Source organism: Myiozetetes cayanensis, unplaced genomic scaffold (assembly GCF_022539395.1).
Source record: "Myiozetetes cayanensis isolate MyiCay16 unplaced genomic scaffold, myiCay2020 scf12, whole genome shotgun sequence".
NCBI lineage: Eukaryota > Metazoa > Chordata > Aves > Passeriformes > Tyrannidae > Myiozetetes > Myiozetetes cayanensis.
In genome coordinates, this window is record NW_026086826.1 from 10,634,513 (window position 1) to 10,651,625 (window position 17,113).

General features: G+C 40.5%; 1 protein-coding gene across 3 annotated transcripts in view; it reads left to right on the top strand.

Annotated features, from left to right (window-relative positions):
- Positions 1-17,113, top strand: part of FGGY (FGGY carbohydrate kinase domain containing) — a 140,112-nt gene that overhangs the window by 89,518 nt on the left and 33,481 nt on the right. For all 3 annotated transcript variants that reach the window (XM_050306563.1, XM_050306562.1, XM_050306561.1), the window contains 3 exons: positions 8,272-8,379; positions 11,615-11,676; positions 16,678-16,825. In XM_050306563.1, the coding sequence (XP_050162520.1) occupies positions 8,272-8,379; positions 11,615-11,676; positions 16,678-16,825 (318 nt within the window). The remainder of the gene's footprint in view (positions 1-8,271; positions 8,380-11,614; positions 11,677-16,677; positions 16,826-17,113) is intronic.

Consider the following 17,113-nt stretch of genomic DNA (forward strand, 5'->3'; position numbering starts at 1 on the left):
AAGATCTATTATCCTCTGGGTGAAAGGGGGAACCCCCAAACACTGCCTTATACTTCTGCTGGTGAATTAGTTTTAAAGCTCTTAATGTCTGAGTATGTGCTCATCTTCTTTGGTGAGGAGTATGTCTAGTCAAGTCATTCTTCTCCTTCTCCTTCTCCTTCTCCTTCTCCTCTTCCTTCTCCTTCCCCTTCCCCTTCCCCTTCTTATTGTCCTCCTCTTCCCCATTCTCCTCCTCTTTTTCCTCCTCTTCTTCTTCCTTCTACCTTCTTCTCCTCTTCTTCTCTTCTCTTGAGCTGTTGGTCCAAATAAATTTCTCTTTATACCAACAAATATAAACTAAATACAACTTGAATAACTAATATTATTGTGAGTCAACCTATTCTTTTATTAAAAATCATAAGATTTAAACATTTTTCAAATACCTTTCCTTATGTAGCCTTGAATAAAAATCTCACCATGCAAATGTTTAATAAACTGAGTGAAGTTTTACTCAAATTAGTTCTTGTTAGATATAAAGCCAGGTTGTGCAGTATATAGTCCCAACACATAACTCACCTGAAATATTTTCAGAGATGAAACAATCAAATTGCCCTAAGAGTGTCGTTTCTTTACTGGGTAATCACGTACCTTGTTTGGTCTCCAGTTTGTAGACCAGTTAATGTTTGATGGAGAATTTAGAAAATTAGAAATAGTTCTGCGTGCACGTAATTCACATTTTGCTGCCCTTCTCATATGGGTTACTGTTTGCAATAAGAGGTAACAATAGTCCCTAAGAACGCATTTGTGTCTCCTGGTTTTAGGTTGTACCTGAGTGTTTTGTCTGGGAAATAATGAACACAGGGCTTGAACAGGGATATGAGCTCCAAACCATCACCAGAAATTTCAGTTACCAGTCTGCATTTGATGCATACTCTCTGTATGTTTCTAATTCTGGTAATTTTTACTTAAACCTGTTCCTGTGGTTGTGAATGGTTTGATTTTTGCCAGACAAGTTTGTGATATTATCAATTTCAGAGTAAGCAGCACAAATAACATCTCTGTTTCCATATTGTCACCCACCTCCTTTGTGGGGAGCTACACTGGGCACCTTGCCAAGCTGAAATGTGCTGGGCTTGTGTTCTTACTGCTGTTGTGGTGGGTAAGTAAGCAATATCAATACAATTAGATTTTCTGGTTATAAACTCTCCTCCAAGGCCTCTCACACCAGTGGCCTCAGATCCTGAGGGCTCAGGAGGCGCATGTGACTCTACCAGAGCTCCAGCCCTGCCAGCAATTGCCCTTCACCCTCATCCCATGAGCCAGTGAGGGGATGTGGGGGACATAAAACATGGCTGTACTATAGCCAACACAAAAGAAACCAACTTGGGCAAAAAAATAATACTGAATACATGTTTCTGTTTCAACTTCCCTCCCACAGACCACTCTCTGGCCATAAGTTTATGCTCTGGGCAGTGCTCAGAACCCTTTGATTCTCTTGTATGATTGTTTCTGGTTTGGGTGGTATCTGCCTTTCTATCTGCCTCTTTCAACCTTGTCTGGCTCCACAGTCAGAAATCTTATCTTGCAGTATCTTGTGCTGCAAAAATACTGCCTGATGGCTTTGAATATTGTGTTTTTGTTGTTGCACAACCTCGATCGACATAGTTGGAGAATTTTGTTCTGCTTTGATTCGTTCTGTTGCCATTCTCAGAGCAAAATGAGATTCACTAAGGCTTAAAAATTTTCCAGGTCTCTGTGGCATAGCCTTGGTAATAAGTGATGGGATGCATATTTAGCAAGGCATTTATGGAAGTGTTTTGTGTCACATAAGCCAGAGTTCTTCAACTGGATGTAAACAGGTTACCAAAACCATCCGTGGGCGGATGTGTTCAGGCAGAACCCCGAAGTCCACGTTCTCTCTCTGTGTTGTTGCCACTCAAGTAAATTCCATGCTGCCAGTGGGATAAAGTGAGCTCTGTGCAAACATTTTTGTGGCCTAGTCTTAATATCATTGCAGAGTAAATCTGTCACCGTGGATGGCTCAGGGGATGCCAACCTGTCACGTGGAGCAGAGCTGGGTGACTTGCCACCACAGGCTGTGCAGCTGCATAGCAAACCCATGATGGGCAGGGACTTTGGCTTAAAATATAAGCAAATAAATTGCTGGTAGTGGATGACCTATAGGAATTGGAATAGTAATAAATTTTAATTTCCCTTGTGTTCTGAAGTACATTTCTTGTGTTCCAAGACCTTGTTTTCTTAAATATATTTTGCGTCAGGCTAAAGCTGGGATGCTGTTATGTGTTTAACATGTAATTACTGCTAATAATAAACATATTTTAAGAAGTTGACTGTGTGCACCATAAGTTTAATGTAGAGAATTACCTCCAGAGTTACAGGGAACTCTGTTTAGTTTTAAACCCATTTAGTGTTTGAGAAATAATGCCAGGATGGCAATTTTAGAGTAGGCATCAGTTCTCTGAAAATATAATTTCATGCCCCAACTCCACCCCGTTAATATAAATGCCACTAGCAAGTGCAGTTATTAAATCACACATTCAGTAGCTATTATTATGACCTAAGTTTGAACCAGAAACCTAGAAATGAAACATTCTTGGGTTTCCCTTTGAATGCTCTCTTTTTTTTTATGAATCTCTTTCATTCTTTGTCAGAGAGTTGGGGTCAAGGAGCTTTATAAGACCCATCTGTCAGCAGAAGCAAAATGATACAGTTTTCTTAATACAGGATTTTATGCATCGATGTAAAGCCCCTGACCTGAATGAATGTCAGTATTCTCAATCCACAGTCAGTCAGAAACTTTGAAAGTTAAAAGTCAGCAGAGAAGTTAATGAAAGTATTTGACTTGTCACTGATCAAAGTGCCGAACTGTAAAGGGCATTTATTAGTGGTGACTGATACGGTGCTTTTCCTTGTTTCTTTCTCTGCTCTCCATTAATATCTTAGATCTTTTCTTCATACCTGTCTTAGCCTAACAAAAGCAGCTGTTATTCTGAATTTCTGGCTATAGAAGCTGATAAGTGAGGTGATTTTCAAACAAATTTTCTGACCTAGCTTCTTGTTAGCAAATAATTACTCTAAAAAAGTTGTGATAGTAGAGTGAAGGTTTAATTTTGCTTTCATGTAAGTGAGTGTAAGTCAAGAAGAGTTCAGCAGAAATCTGATTTTCTGTCTCTGTAAGAAAATAGAGAATCTGATAGTGATACCAGAATGCTGCCAGACCTCAGAGACACAATATTGGAAAGCAGAAATGAAAATGGCACAAGATATGTACCTTTTTAATGTAAAGATTTACTTTTCAGGTAATAGCAAATTCTCTTGTCAGTGTTACTGAAGGAGTTTGTGTAAGCCTACACCAGCAACAGATGGTGTCAACTAAGGAAGAAAATTCTGCTGGAATTCATGATTCCCCAAACCTGCTCTCGCCAGTGTGGTGTGTTTTATTTTATCTTGTCTCTGATTGCCGTAACATTTACATAAAACTGAGGAGGAAACACAAGCATGTGCCTGATCATTATGGCTAGTCTGGCAAAACAAAGCTAAGTAAAATAAATCTCCCACTGCCACTTGCTCATTTTATGGGATGGCTGGGTGCCTGGGAGATGCTCCTCTGTGAAGGTCTGTGTTCTGTTCCATCCTTGAACCAAATGATAGTCCTGAAAGCTGAACTTACTTTGGATTGGAGGCACTGGCTCCCCTGATTCACTTACAGGAGCCCTGAGTTAGCCTGTCCTGCTTTTTTTTCTATGACTTTAATAATAGAAGTGACTTTTTTTGCCTCTTTTTGTTCTAAGGGGAGAGGCAAGTAGGAAGGACTAAAATAAATTAAATACATTACATATCTCATATTAGTGCCATTTAAGCAGGTCCTCTCATACTTTAGCTTAGTTCTATAGAGCTTTATATATTTTAAAGACATTTTTCATTTCTGTGGGCTGCCAGATGTACTGCTGATACCTTCTGATCTGAGGTAGTTTGACACTGATTTTCCTAGCACACGCCAGGGTTCAAATCTGGTCTGTAACCCATCCAAATGATCTATTCATAACAAAAAGTGCCTTCTGGCACTTGCACCACAGCTGAATATTGTTAAACTGAATTCATCATTTCATTTGTTTCTGATTGCTCTATAATGTTTACATATCTTACATATTAGTATGATCTTTTATAAAGCACATGCCGAGGTTAAACCCTCCCAGACAGAACTTTATTTCCCTTCTTCTCCCTTTCAGAAGGTGTTCAAGCCTTTTTCCCTTCAAATGAGCAGGAATCTTGGAACTGCTTAATGCTCATTTCATCTGAAATGATGGGGCTGAGCAAGTAGGAGTGTGTGTGTTGGGGAGACATGGAAAGGTGGCATTTTATTGCACAAAAGAGGTTCTTTCCCATCAGCAGACAGAGTAACTGTGAGGTGAAATTGCATGGCTGAGTATAATCCTTGGGTAAGTTGGCATCGTCACACATGGGGGCAACAGTCTCGATGTGAACACGTTCAACTGAAATATTTATAGGTGCAGCTTATGACTCAAAGTGTGAATAAGTTCAGCTTCTCATCTCCAGTCTTCTAATTCCTGCTTCGTTGTTGTGCAGAGATCATTCTGAGGTCTAGCAGAGGAAATCCTCTCTGTGTTCAGTTTCACTCTTTGTAAAAGATAATAAACATTAATATGTTTGCAATAGGAGTGTGTCACAGAAAGAATTTCAGTTAAATGGAAGGCAGAAAATCTGAGGCTCCTTTTGAATTTGTATGTTAACTTCCATAGAAGGATGACATCTCTTATTTGCTTTCAAAATAAAAATCAATTGCCCATAAATCTAAAACACATGTTGTTTTTCTACTAAAAAGATTAAGGATTTTCTTAAGCTCATTAAAGGAAAAAAAAATAATGGCATTGATCCTCCTATATCATCATGAGAATGTCTGAAGGCAATTGAAAGCTATAAAAGAGACATGGTATTAGTGTAACAAAAATAGCCCTGAATCTGGCAAATTGTGCTTTTCTTCTGGGTTCTGTGGCAAACTTTACACTTTTTCTCCAACCTTACACTTCTGTGTAGTCATGTGTTTTGGTGGGATTGGGTGGGATGTATACTCAAACAGAATACGGACCTTTTGTTATGAAAATACAAACGCCAGCTGCTGCATGGCCTGAAAGACTTAATCATCATCCAAATATTTCAAGGAAGGGAAATGGAAACCATTTGCTATTTCTTATGCATAGAGCTATGGAAGGATGTTCACCCTGTTACTTCTCAAAGATTTGGTGTCTGTTTTGGGGAGAATGTTATTCCCATTTTTCTCACTTTCCTCATGCATCAAAACCCAGAGTAGGGAAAATGTGAATTAAACCCCTTAAGTGAGAGGAGGAAATAGGAGATCTGATGATGCCCTGTCATCAAATAATGCATAATAGCCAAGGTTCTTTTATTCCAGTTAAAAGTTCCCACAGCAATAAAACTGATAACTGATAACCAAGTAACTGATAACCAAACCCCACTGCCTCTGTCCATCAGTGTGGCAATTCCCAGTTCCCTTGTTTGCTCTGTTCTTGTGTTGAAAGTTTGCTGGAATGTGAACAGACAGTACTTCAGTAGTAAGATGATAGGAAGGTCTCAGTGTAATTTGAGAGCAGCCAGCATGGAAATATCCTGTCCTGGCAAATTCTTGCAGGTGTCCAAAGTACTAGACCAGAAGTACTCACTGCAGGGAGAGTTTGGTCTTCTAATGAATTTAAACCTTTTGGTTTTATCAGACACAGAGGACAACTTGCTAAATTGTGGACTAATGGTGAAAAAAAGGTGTGTTTTTTGTTTTTATTTTATAAAGTATATTGTCCTTCTACAAAGCAACTTTATGCTTTCAGTGCCCTTTGGCTATTTATTTTTTCAGACTACACAGCAGTTGGATTTTAAGCTTGATCCATTTGGTGTAACTAGGTTTTTCCTTCAGTGAACTACAGAACACTGCAAAGTTTGCTGCATCAAAAATTTCCTGAGATAAGACTTCAAAGTCCCTGGCCCCTTTTACCCTAAATGTTCCTTGTCACCTGTAGAGACAAATGCTGTGTCCACAGCTATCAGATGGGAATGAGACGGGATGTTTGGGTTCTCCCCACGCTTCCATCACCAGTTGGGAGGAGATACAGACATGGTGTGTTCTCAGTAAGGTCAGTGATGTGGAATAGGTCTAAAAATCAGCTTAGTTTAGGATTTGCTTTTTCTTGCACTTCATTTTCTCATTGAAATTGTAAAAGAAGCCTTGCCCCATCGAGGTGATGAAAACTCAAAGCTGTATTAATTTGTAGTTTTAAGAGAAAACAAAACAAAACCAAATGTCTCCGCAATGTTTTTGACGTAGCTTCGTCCACTTCGAGTCATAAATGCCTTTGTGAATTCAGTGTAGCTATTCTTGCTCTATAATTGGTTTAGTCAGCCAAAATCTTGCACAGACACACAGACACATGTGTGCACTTACATCTTTAGGGAAAGTAAGTCAGGGCTTTAGAGCTGATAACGGAGAATCCAGCAAGATTCCTGTATTTGTTAGATGCCCTCCTGAGAGAAATCACTATTTCTTGACACTGTGCTGATGTATTTTGAGAAACAAATTTTTGGGTTTTTTGTTTTCCTACTTAACTTCATGACAAGAATCAGCTGTACTGTGAGTTTATGGCTGGAACAGACTATTGTTTGTGCAGAAACCTCCCTGCTGCTGTATTTACTAAACATGTGTGATGCACAAATGCCAGTAAACTGCATCTTGGAGCATATTCCCTCGTTGCTTGTAAAAACTGTCTTTAAAGTTTGGCCTGTTTAAATATACGGAGAATGTGCATCATGTTTAACAGGAACAGGCCTCAAAACTGTTTTGACATGAAATCCAGGCCTTATTGAATCAATAGCAAACCTTAAGCATCCTTCAATGGGTCTAGAATTTTGCTAATGAGGAGCAAGGTCTAAATACAAAAAACCCCATTGTTCCATTGACTGAGACCACTCTTTTTTGCTGTTGCAGCATTGAAAACATACAGACTTGTTTTGTTATGGAATTAATTCTCTTGTTTCCTTCTCTGGGAGCAAAGCACCTTCTAGAAAACAACAGTTGCAGATTTAACCATCCCATTAACATGGAATGGTGGGAAGTGCATCACACATCATGTGGTAGTGCAGGACTGCACTGCTGTTCTCTTGTGTATGTGGTCCTGGAAGAGAAAATATGAATTCTGCTTCCAAGAGAAGAAGGTAGCCTGGGAGGGGATGGTGACCTTTCTCCTCCAGCCCCTGCTGCCAGAATTCAATGTTCAACCAGTCAGGAATACACAACTAGGCTTTGGAGCAAGTACTAGGACCTCCTTACGCCTTCTGCTGACCCAGAATGAAAGCTGAGAAAGTCTACCTGGTCTACTGAAAGTGGAACAGCTTTTTAGGAGGAAGGAAAATGCCCTCCACCCTTATAAAGTGGTAATTTGCATCTTCTGAAGCAGAGAAAGGAAATGAAGCAGTGTTTCCCACATCCTGAGTGGTCTAACCACTAAAACACTGTGTGGGGCAGCTGTCACTGTGCACAGGGGGGTGTATTGGTGTGAAGAGGGGCTTGTTGTTTCTGTAGGAGAGTGCTCAGATACCTGCCTTGATCTGCCTTCACGGCTGTGAAGGAAGGAGTGGTTTATGTAAAGCTGAGCCTGAGTAAGAGGCACATTCTGATGTTAACCAGGCACATGTTTCCTGTTGGCCATACCAAGCACATCCCTCTTTGCCCAGCCCAGGTTTGCAGCTTCCACACAAGGCACCCAAGTCTTCTGGCAGCTCTGTGGGAGCACTGCAGCAGTGTCCTCTGGCAGCAGGATTCCCTCCCAATTCCTAACTCTGCAAACACCCATCACCGAGTACATTGTCTGTATTTGCTGAGGACAATCAATAGAGCGTTGTATCCAACTGTTCATTCTAAATAAGGTGTTTTTCTGGAGAAATGAGGCACTTTCCTTCTTCCTGTAAAATACAGCTCCCATTCCTGAAACTGTGCTGTCAGGGTGGGGGCAGTTGTGTGAAAAGTAGCTGCAGTTGTGTCATGTGAGCTAAAAGTGATGCGATTGGAAGATCTCCACATTATCCTTGGAATAAATCTCAACCTTGGATCTCCACTCCTGCTGGTAACTTCTGTGGAGGAGCAGGAATTGTTTCAGTCTTGGACTCCAGGAGCTGCCAAGCATTAGTTGTGAAGTCCCTACTTTAACAGGTAGTTTGACTCATGAGAGCTTTCTTTTGCTTTTACAGGTCAGTGAAAAACCCATTTTTGTTCCTGGTGTTTGGGGACCATATTTCTCTGCAATGGTACCTGGACTGTGGTTGAATGAGGGAGGTCAAAGTGCTACAGGAAAGCTGGTGAGTGTTTGGAGACACAGGCAGACTCCAGGATGGGAGGTCTGGCATAATTGCTGTCATTTGGGATAACTTCACTGTTGGTTCAGGCAGAGCTCTGCCTGAAGCACCTCTGTAAGATCAGGGGAGATACAGGCTGCTCAAAGCAATGAACAATTAGTTGATTGTTATGTCTCTTACAAACTGTTCATTTGCATATGGATAAGGGATTATATACAGGGCATGTCTTCCTTTTATGGTGATGATGATGATTATTGTTATTATCTTACAGGCCAATAGGCTTCATTCTTTACTTCAGCAGGAGGTTGAGATAAAGAAAACTGCACATATTGTGTCACATAGATCAATTGTGCTCATTGATGGGCATAAGTTAAAGATGTATTTTATGGACAGATAGTAATATAGTAACATGTTATCCTGTCACCTCAGTTCTTTCCATGAATACAAAGAGTCTAACAGTATTAGGCTAATTTAATTTACCAATGAAAACCTAAACTCAGGCTGGATTACCTAAAAAGTGAATTTTCTTACTTACAGGAAGTCAGAGCTAAAACACTGATGTCAAATTTAAAGAAAGGCAAGATGTATATGACATTTATTTAGGCTTGAGTCCAAAAGTACCACCAAGATCTCTGTGATTGCTCAACCATGGAGCTTCCAGAGCTCCCCGTGTGTCTCCTTGGCCAGTCTGACTGCTCTTAGGACTGAGCTGCAAAGGCCTTGTGAGAAGCTGCAGGAGGCAGGCCCAGGCCTGTGGGTGTCCCCTGTAACCCCACCGAGTGCAGGTGCGTTTGCTCTGTCACCAGTGGCAGGTGGAGCTGCTCTGACTCAGACCCAGCACCAGCCACCTTTTTAAAAGCCTGGAGATGGGAGAACACAGCCAGGAAATAGGTTGGGGCATCCCCTGCACTTACACATTCCACATGGAAGAGTCACTGAATGAGAAGCACAGATCATCCCAGACACACCCCAAGCACTGAGCTGTCAATGGTGTTCCCTCCTTGCTCTCCCCTTGGCCACGTCAGCTTGACATTCCTCTCTGCTGTCACGGCTTCAGTGGGAGAGTCACCCCTCTTCCTCTCCTGCAGCCTTGCTTCCCATCCCACCTCCAGCCCATCCTTAGCCTTGTGGCTAAAAAATGCTCTTGCAGCAGGTGGGATGTGTGTTTTAATTTTTTAATTGTGTGCTTTAAATTTTTCAGGTCCAGATTGGGCTAGGACCAAAAGGTGTCCTATTTTATAGGTAACTGCTACAACCAGAAATAAAACTAAATAATATATATATAAAAATACATTATATTATGTATATATAAAATAATATATGCTCAAAACACCCCCATTTTAAAAGGAAAGTGGCAAATTTTGGGTGTTTCTTTGCAAGACACTTTTGAGAGGGAAGTCTCAATCTGTTTAATCCAAAGCAGGTAAATACTCTTATCTAAGCTCTAGAGAGGATACAATAAGTCAGTGGTTTTTCTCAGCTGGCCCAGGATAGTTCCACACTTATAATGTACTGTGACAGTTAGGATGTTTGAAAAATATTATTTAAACAATCCTTTCTGTTCTAGTACCAGAGAACCAGAAGATGTTCCTGAATCATTAAAGAAATTGCTGGAAAAAATGTATGGTCTTGTTAGGACCCATAGCAAAAGCCATGGGAGGAAACCAGTGCATGTGCTCTGTGTGGATGGTACAGGGCAGTCATTAGCTCTGTCATTTTAAAGCTGAAGGTTTTTAAGATCCTGCTTTCTCACACTTAAAGCCTTCTGAAAACAAACAAACAAAAAGGATATGTTTGGGGTTCTTTTCATTGCTTGATCACCGCCCCAAGGTTAATTACCTTCATAAAGGTGAACAGTCTGTTCAGCTTCTTAAAAGTGGAGCTGATACACTTCCCTTTAAAAAGCTCTAATTAATTTTTTTTATACAGCTGCTGAAGAAATATGTTGGGTTTTGAAAACTGTAGAGTCCAAATGAAGGATTAAGTCCTCTTGTTCTGAAAAAGCTTGGATTTTTTGTATGTTAGATGGGTTTTGCACTGGATTTTCAAAATTTATAAGAAGAAAGATATAGCACAAAAGAGACAGAGGATGGCATGACATAATTAGAAACTGTGAAATAAAAAATAGCAGAAAAGGGTTTCTAGATGCATCCCTAATGTGGCCATGTCTTGAATTAAGAGCATTTAAATATCTAACTTCATAACTCCTGCAACAGTTTACTGTAGAAGTGTTTTCATGTGATGTTTATTTATAGATTTATTTCTGAATTTATGAGCTGCCCCTGTGTTCTGAGGGGATTATGCAAGATTGCAGAATTTAGGCCTGAGCTTTGTTTCTAATGCAGACACACGTTTGAGTTCTGTCTGATGCCAATCTCAGGAAGAACAGGCATTATTTTCATTGAAATGTTCAGATGTGTTTGCTTCGTTATATATTTTCCTACATTGATTCAGGACTGGACTCATGCTGTTAAAAATTAAATAGTGATGTGACTTTCTGCCCATAGGTATTGCCAAAAATACTCAGTGCTCTTGAATAGCTCTAGTTTTGCCTCCTTAGCTTTTACTGTCATCTGTGATGGGATATTACCAAGAGGCCACAAAACCTGCTGAATTATTGTCTTAAAAGCCCATATTATTCTACCTGATACTTTGTTTTGTGAGTAATGGTAACCACTCTGGACTGAAAGGACAAGTTGATTTATAAATTCAGTATAACACAGAGCTTATATTGATCTTCTTTTATAGCAGTAATTGCTTCTCAGGGTATACATTTTGTTTCCTGTAGTGAATGTATGAAGCATCTATCAGGATGACAACACACCTTGTGTTTTATTTCAACAGAGTGATAGAGAAAGGTGTAGGGATTTGAGCCAAGGAGATGTTCCTGGTAGAATTCCAATGAGGATAAGCATGCAGGAGAATGGGAGAGACCAGAGGACATGCTCTCACGTGCTGTTGGAGACAGGAAAAACATCATCCTGTCACCTTGCTCCCCTGACTGAGGAGCTGCACACTGAGCAATTTGCCAGTTTTTGGTGCAAGGTTGGATGTTTTTCCTTGCTGTTCATAAGCCAAATCCTGAATGTCAGTGGTAGTTCTGCCATTGGCTTCACTAGGACTTAACACTTCATGAGTAATTTAGAAACTCCCTTGTCTTTTTAAAGTTATGACACTTTTGCAGGACTGGAGTTTTAAGATGCCATCATCCTAAAAGTGTTGATTTTCTCTTTTTCAGATCGATCATGTGGTCCGAGGCCACGTCGCCTTCCCGGAATTACAGTCAAAAGCTGCAGCCAGGTCACTGTCCTTATTCCTTTATCCCACACCTGCCTTACAAACTGATGACACAGTGTATTCCCAGCAGTGCCCTTACTCTGAAACAGGGGAATTAACAGTCTGATAGAGGCTTGGAAGTATTTACAAAGGCTTGCCAGGTGATTGCTCAAAGATGAAAGCTTTAAACTCCCCTCAGATACCTTGGGCATATCAAAGTTATTATATATATTAAGTTACTGGTTTTCAGCTTTTCTGTCCAAGGGTATTTCTTGATTCTATAGCATCAGCCCTGTTCAGCAGACCTGTCTCTATGCCTTGGGCCAAGAATGTGTCTGAATTTGTAGGTGACACAACTAAGCTCCAAGGATGAGATACAGCTTCATTAGGATATGTTACTCAGTATTTTGGAAACAGTCTCCTAAAGGAAGGTACAGCCACTGCATGGAAAACTCCTGCATGGCAGCACAAATAGAACAGGGAAACCCAGGATGAATTTTCAGACAAAGCTCAAGATGGAGGAGTGACTTGGAGGTAACTCCAGGATTCCTTGAGCAGCAGGCTTTGGGCAGGGTGGAATTTTAGTGTGGTCTGCTTTAGAAGTGGATGAAGATGGTCCAGACGTATCTGTCGGGTCTGGACTTTGTCGAGTGGTTTTGGCTTGGATTCCTTTTAAGATGGTTCACATCACTCCCAGAGAGGTCTTAGCTGAACAGTTGGGCACATTGGATGACAATTTGATTCTCTTTTAATGTCTTTTTCCTCCTTAGATTGAAGGAAAAACCTGCAAAATTGGCATTTTCTCTTCAGTTTATCCCTCTGGTCTAAAAGACAAGGGTCAGTCCAGATACCTATATTAAATATGTGCAGTCACAGAGTTATTTTCAGTCCTCTTGGGGGGATAAAGCTACCTGGTTTCTCTGGATGACCCTTCCATCCCTTACAGGGCCCACTGTCTTACTTGTTTTTTAAGAACTTGTCCAGGGTTCCCAGAAATGTATTGGACTTCATTCAATATGAAACAGATTCATGCTTCCTAGAATTCTCTTTGTTGTTCTCTGAAAAAAGAAATCAGGAAATAAATGCATCTGTGTATGTTTGGAATAAAGATTGATCTGGGGCTTTTTCAGAATTTTGGCTTCCAGGCTGTTTTTCCAGTGCCCCATATGAAGCTCCAGCATAGGACAAACAGTTTAGTCTGTAATGCCAGGATAAACCTTTTGTATTTTGTTGTTGGAAAAATGCCTATAGAGTAACCTCCTTGTCTCTGCTGGGTCTGATACCGAACTGACTGATCACAACTAATGCTATAGAGCAAAAACGTGAGTGTGTTGTGAGCAAGACACAGAATATTGGGAATAGAACTCCATGTTATCTGAGGGTATGATGTCATAACTTTGGATTTGAGTCTCCTGCAATTACTAAAACTGTGGAGAACAGTATTGATAATAAGAGTTGTAATATTTTATTAAAAGAGTGATAGTATTTTATTAATTTGCTCAATGGTATTTTTGTAATGCTTTCCAGATATTACTCTACTAATGAAATGTTTACATAGCTATAAATTTAATAAGCAATTCACTTACTAAGTCCCTCATCCCCTTTCTCCCCTTCCTTCTGAAATATCTGTTAAACTTAAAGAAAGAACACCTTCCACTATCCCAGGTTGCTCCAAGTCCTGTCCAACCTCGCCTTGAACACTTCCAGGGATGAGGCAGCCACAGCTTCTCTGGGCAGCCTGTGCCAAAGCCTTACCACCCTCACAGGAAAGAATTTTGTCCCAATATCCCATCTAAACCTACTCTCTGTCAGTGTGAAGCCATTGCCCCTTGTCCTGTCACTCCAGGGCCTTGTAAATAGTCTCTCTCCATCTTTCTGGCAGGCTCCCTTCGAACACAGTGTCTTGTTTTGGAGGATTATTGGTGATGATGATAAATTATCTGCCTGGAATCTCAGCAGAATAGTTCAGACAATCTGCTTTATTGTGTTTAGGATGTTCTCTGTGTGGGTGTAGGAATTTGCATCTGTTCAGTCCTTGCATACAGCCACAGAAGGAAAACAAAATGAGAATTCCATGTTTGGGTGTGCAATTCCATATTACCTTTACTTACCGTGGTAGATGCAGTGCTGTGAGGAGTTAAGCACATGCGTGTCTGGATCATTAAAACAAGAACATCTGAGGTCACAAATCCCTGCTTGTTGCTTTCTGCTGCCTCTCACCTACTCCTGCATCCCTAAACCTGCCCTCCCTTTCTCCTCATGCTGCCTATAAGCAGGTATGGAATGGCAAGTGCCTGCTGAGCAGCTATCCCAGAGGCTTCTTTGTGCAGACTCCTCCTACTCCTTTGCCCACACCAGAGCAGTTTTCCAGCTGCATTTATCACCAGTTCAGTAATTCTGGTAACTTGTAAGGGCGTGAGGGCTCAGACAACCAGCTCCTGCTGACCACTGCTGCTGAGGACCAGGCTTGTGCAACCCTCCCAGTGCTATTCCTATGTCCTTTATTCCCTTCTTTTACTGGAAGTGGACAGGGTTGAATTACATGAGGATTTTCTGGCCAGCTGTAAATTTAGCATTTGGTCAAATGGTTGGCACTCTGCAAACAACAAAACTTGTTTTTTTCCAGGCAATTCATTGAGTTGCAGAAATTGCTCTGATGCATCGCTTTTGCTCTTCAACCTACATATTGTGTAGGTCTGACATTTAACCATTATTGATCTGCCAAATCCTGCACAAGTAGGCTAGAGTAGGAAATCAAAACAAATATTATGATCATTTGTGTTCTGAAGTTTAAATAATTCTCTTGCCTGGAATGACCATTTCTAATCTTTTGGAGGAGAAAAATATCTAACTGACAGCGAAGTTGATGTGCCCTCTGGCACTTTGTGAAGTGCTGTGTTTTAGGACAGAATTCCCTTTCCTTTACATCTCAATGCCCCTTCCCCATCTAAAGAGATGTCTCCTGAAAATAAAACTTTGAAGTTACGCACACAGAAGCCGTTGGCAATTCTGGGATCTCTCAAGTGGAACATAATAACCATATTTGGCAGCTTTCTGTACCTCTAGATGGTTTAGAGTCCTTTTTTTAATTTTATTTAGAAATCTGAAATTTTTAGATTTTTTTCCCTGAAAGATACCTGTTGGCATGTTCCAGGATTCTTGAACAGATTAAAAACCAACCTCTTGGTTGATGCTTTCTGAAGTTATGTCCCAAGTATGAACATAAACCTGGGCAAACTTGCATTGATTTCTTATTCTCCACTTTCAGCACAGTTCTTTTTTCATAGAAATAGCTCATGCTCAGCTCTGCAGGTGAGATGCAGCTGCCACTGATACCTTGTCATAGAATTGAATAGGGAAGCTCTGTGAGCTGATGGAATATTATAATGGATAACCCAAAGGTGGGAGAAACAGGAACTGGCAAGTGTTTGAAGGATTTTGCCAGTCCAAATGTAGTCCCTTGAAACCTTATCTATATATATATATATAAAAAAAAAATTATAAAGGTGTGGGGGAAAAAGTGTAATTCCAAGCTTATGTGGGTTTTAAGCATATTTGGCTCAATTTCAGCCTCTTCTTGTTCAGTCCTTGTGTTCTGACAGAGCTGCACAAATGACTAATCCTTGTGAGAGCAGTCGAGCAGGATGGAGATGAGATAGAAGCTGGGATATCTGGTGGGTCTTCTTGAGTGAAGGTTTCCTTTTTTTCCCCCTTCCCAACAGTCAAACCCTAATTTAGACTGAAAGTAAAATGACTTTATCCTTAGCATGTACTGTTATAGTGCAGTCTTTAGGGATGGAGAAAACAAGGCCACTTTCACAACAAGGGGAAAAAAATGATTGTGACCTCAAAATTATCATAATTTAGGTCCAGGAAGACACATAAAGTACATTTTAAAGGACGTGAATAATGATGTAAATTAGTTATTTTAATGTCTTCCAAGTGTAGTTCATTTTGAATGATATCCTCTGATAGCATACACATGGTAAGGTATAATTGAAAAAACATGCAGCTGAATGGTTGAATGCAAAGTATAAATATACAGCTGCTAGTGGGTCAGAAGTCAAACTAGTAAAGCATATGCCAAATTCCCTCAGGGATCTCATTAGTGCATGATTGAATATACATGCAGAGGCTAAATGAATATCACTGTTTGGGTCTGCAGTGGATGAGACAATGACTAATCAATTGTAATTAGGGTTAGATGCTGTTATTGACCCACATGTCTAGAATTAAATGCCCCACTTGGAGATTTCTAAGGAGTTGAAAAATATATATGGATTTGTTTGTGATAGGGTGAGTGTTTGAAAAAAATATTCCGAGCATAATTGCAACATTTTTTAAATGGAATGTCACCAGAGTCACTGCAAGCCAAGGCACTGAAGAATTCACCATTAGCCCTAGGTCCAGGAAAAAGTCTGTTGGATATTGTGGAGTTGGGTGTAGCATCTGAACTGAGATACAATCATATTTAGGCCCATGGTGGGCTCCTCCCTAAAATAGCAGCCACTCACTTTCTGTCCTCCACCCTTAGTGCTGCATTTTAATCATAACACACACTGAAATAATTATGGTTTAAAAAAGGAAAGCTCTACATGCTATTGATTAATCAGAGAAATTTTTAAACATTTGCAAAGGAATTTGATTTTCATTTCTGTCTGGAATCCTCCTCACTCCTCCCTCTCCGCCTGCTTTTCTCCAGCTTTCCTCGCACAGTGTCAGCACCTTTCTGTGGGAGACGAGCATCAGCAGCCCCAAATATCAAACAGCTCTGGCTCCTCCAGGGACCTGGAGGAGTCAACATACAAACTCAAGGTCACATCATCTCCCCTCATCCCGTGAAATCAAGGAATTCAGGTGGCCTGTCGAGCACACATGCAAATAGACGTCCCTCAGTGCCATGGGCTTGGCAAGCAGGGGGATTTTGCTGTTCTTTGATGGGTTTTGTGCATTTGATGGTAGTACAAATGTTTTATGTTTGATGAATAACCTCCCTTCTCTGTTTCCAACTTGTTTTTCTCCTAGTGCTCAGAGCATATATACATACTTGAACAGTCACCTGGATCTGATTAAGAAATCTTTGCCTGTGGGTTTCCTCACTGTTGATTTGCATGTTTGGCCAGATTTCCATGGTAACAGATCTCCCTTAACAGATCTGACACTAAAGGGCATGGTAAGAAACAGCCTGTCTTTGCAAAAAGGTCAATACAGGGTAAAAAAAAAAAAAAAAAAGGAGCTTTTCTTCAATTTGGGTGTACTCCTCCTTAGCTATTTACACTATCCTGTAGGATTTGGGTTCCTTGCTGCATTTTGAAGTGTGCTGATGTTTCAGTAGAAAACCAGAGATCACTGTAGTTGAGATATCACCACAGCCACGTTTATTTTCTAAAAATACGAGGAGTGCTCTGTGTGTCCCAGGATCTTCCCTAGGAGTCACATTTCACAGTGCTTGCTGTTGCTA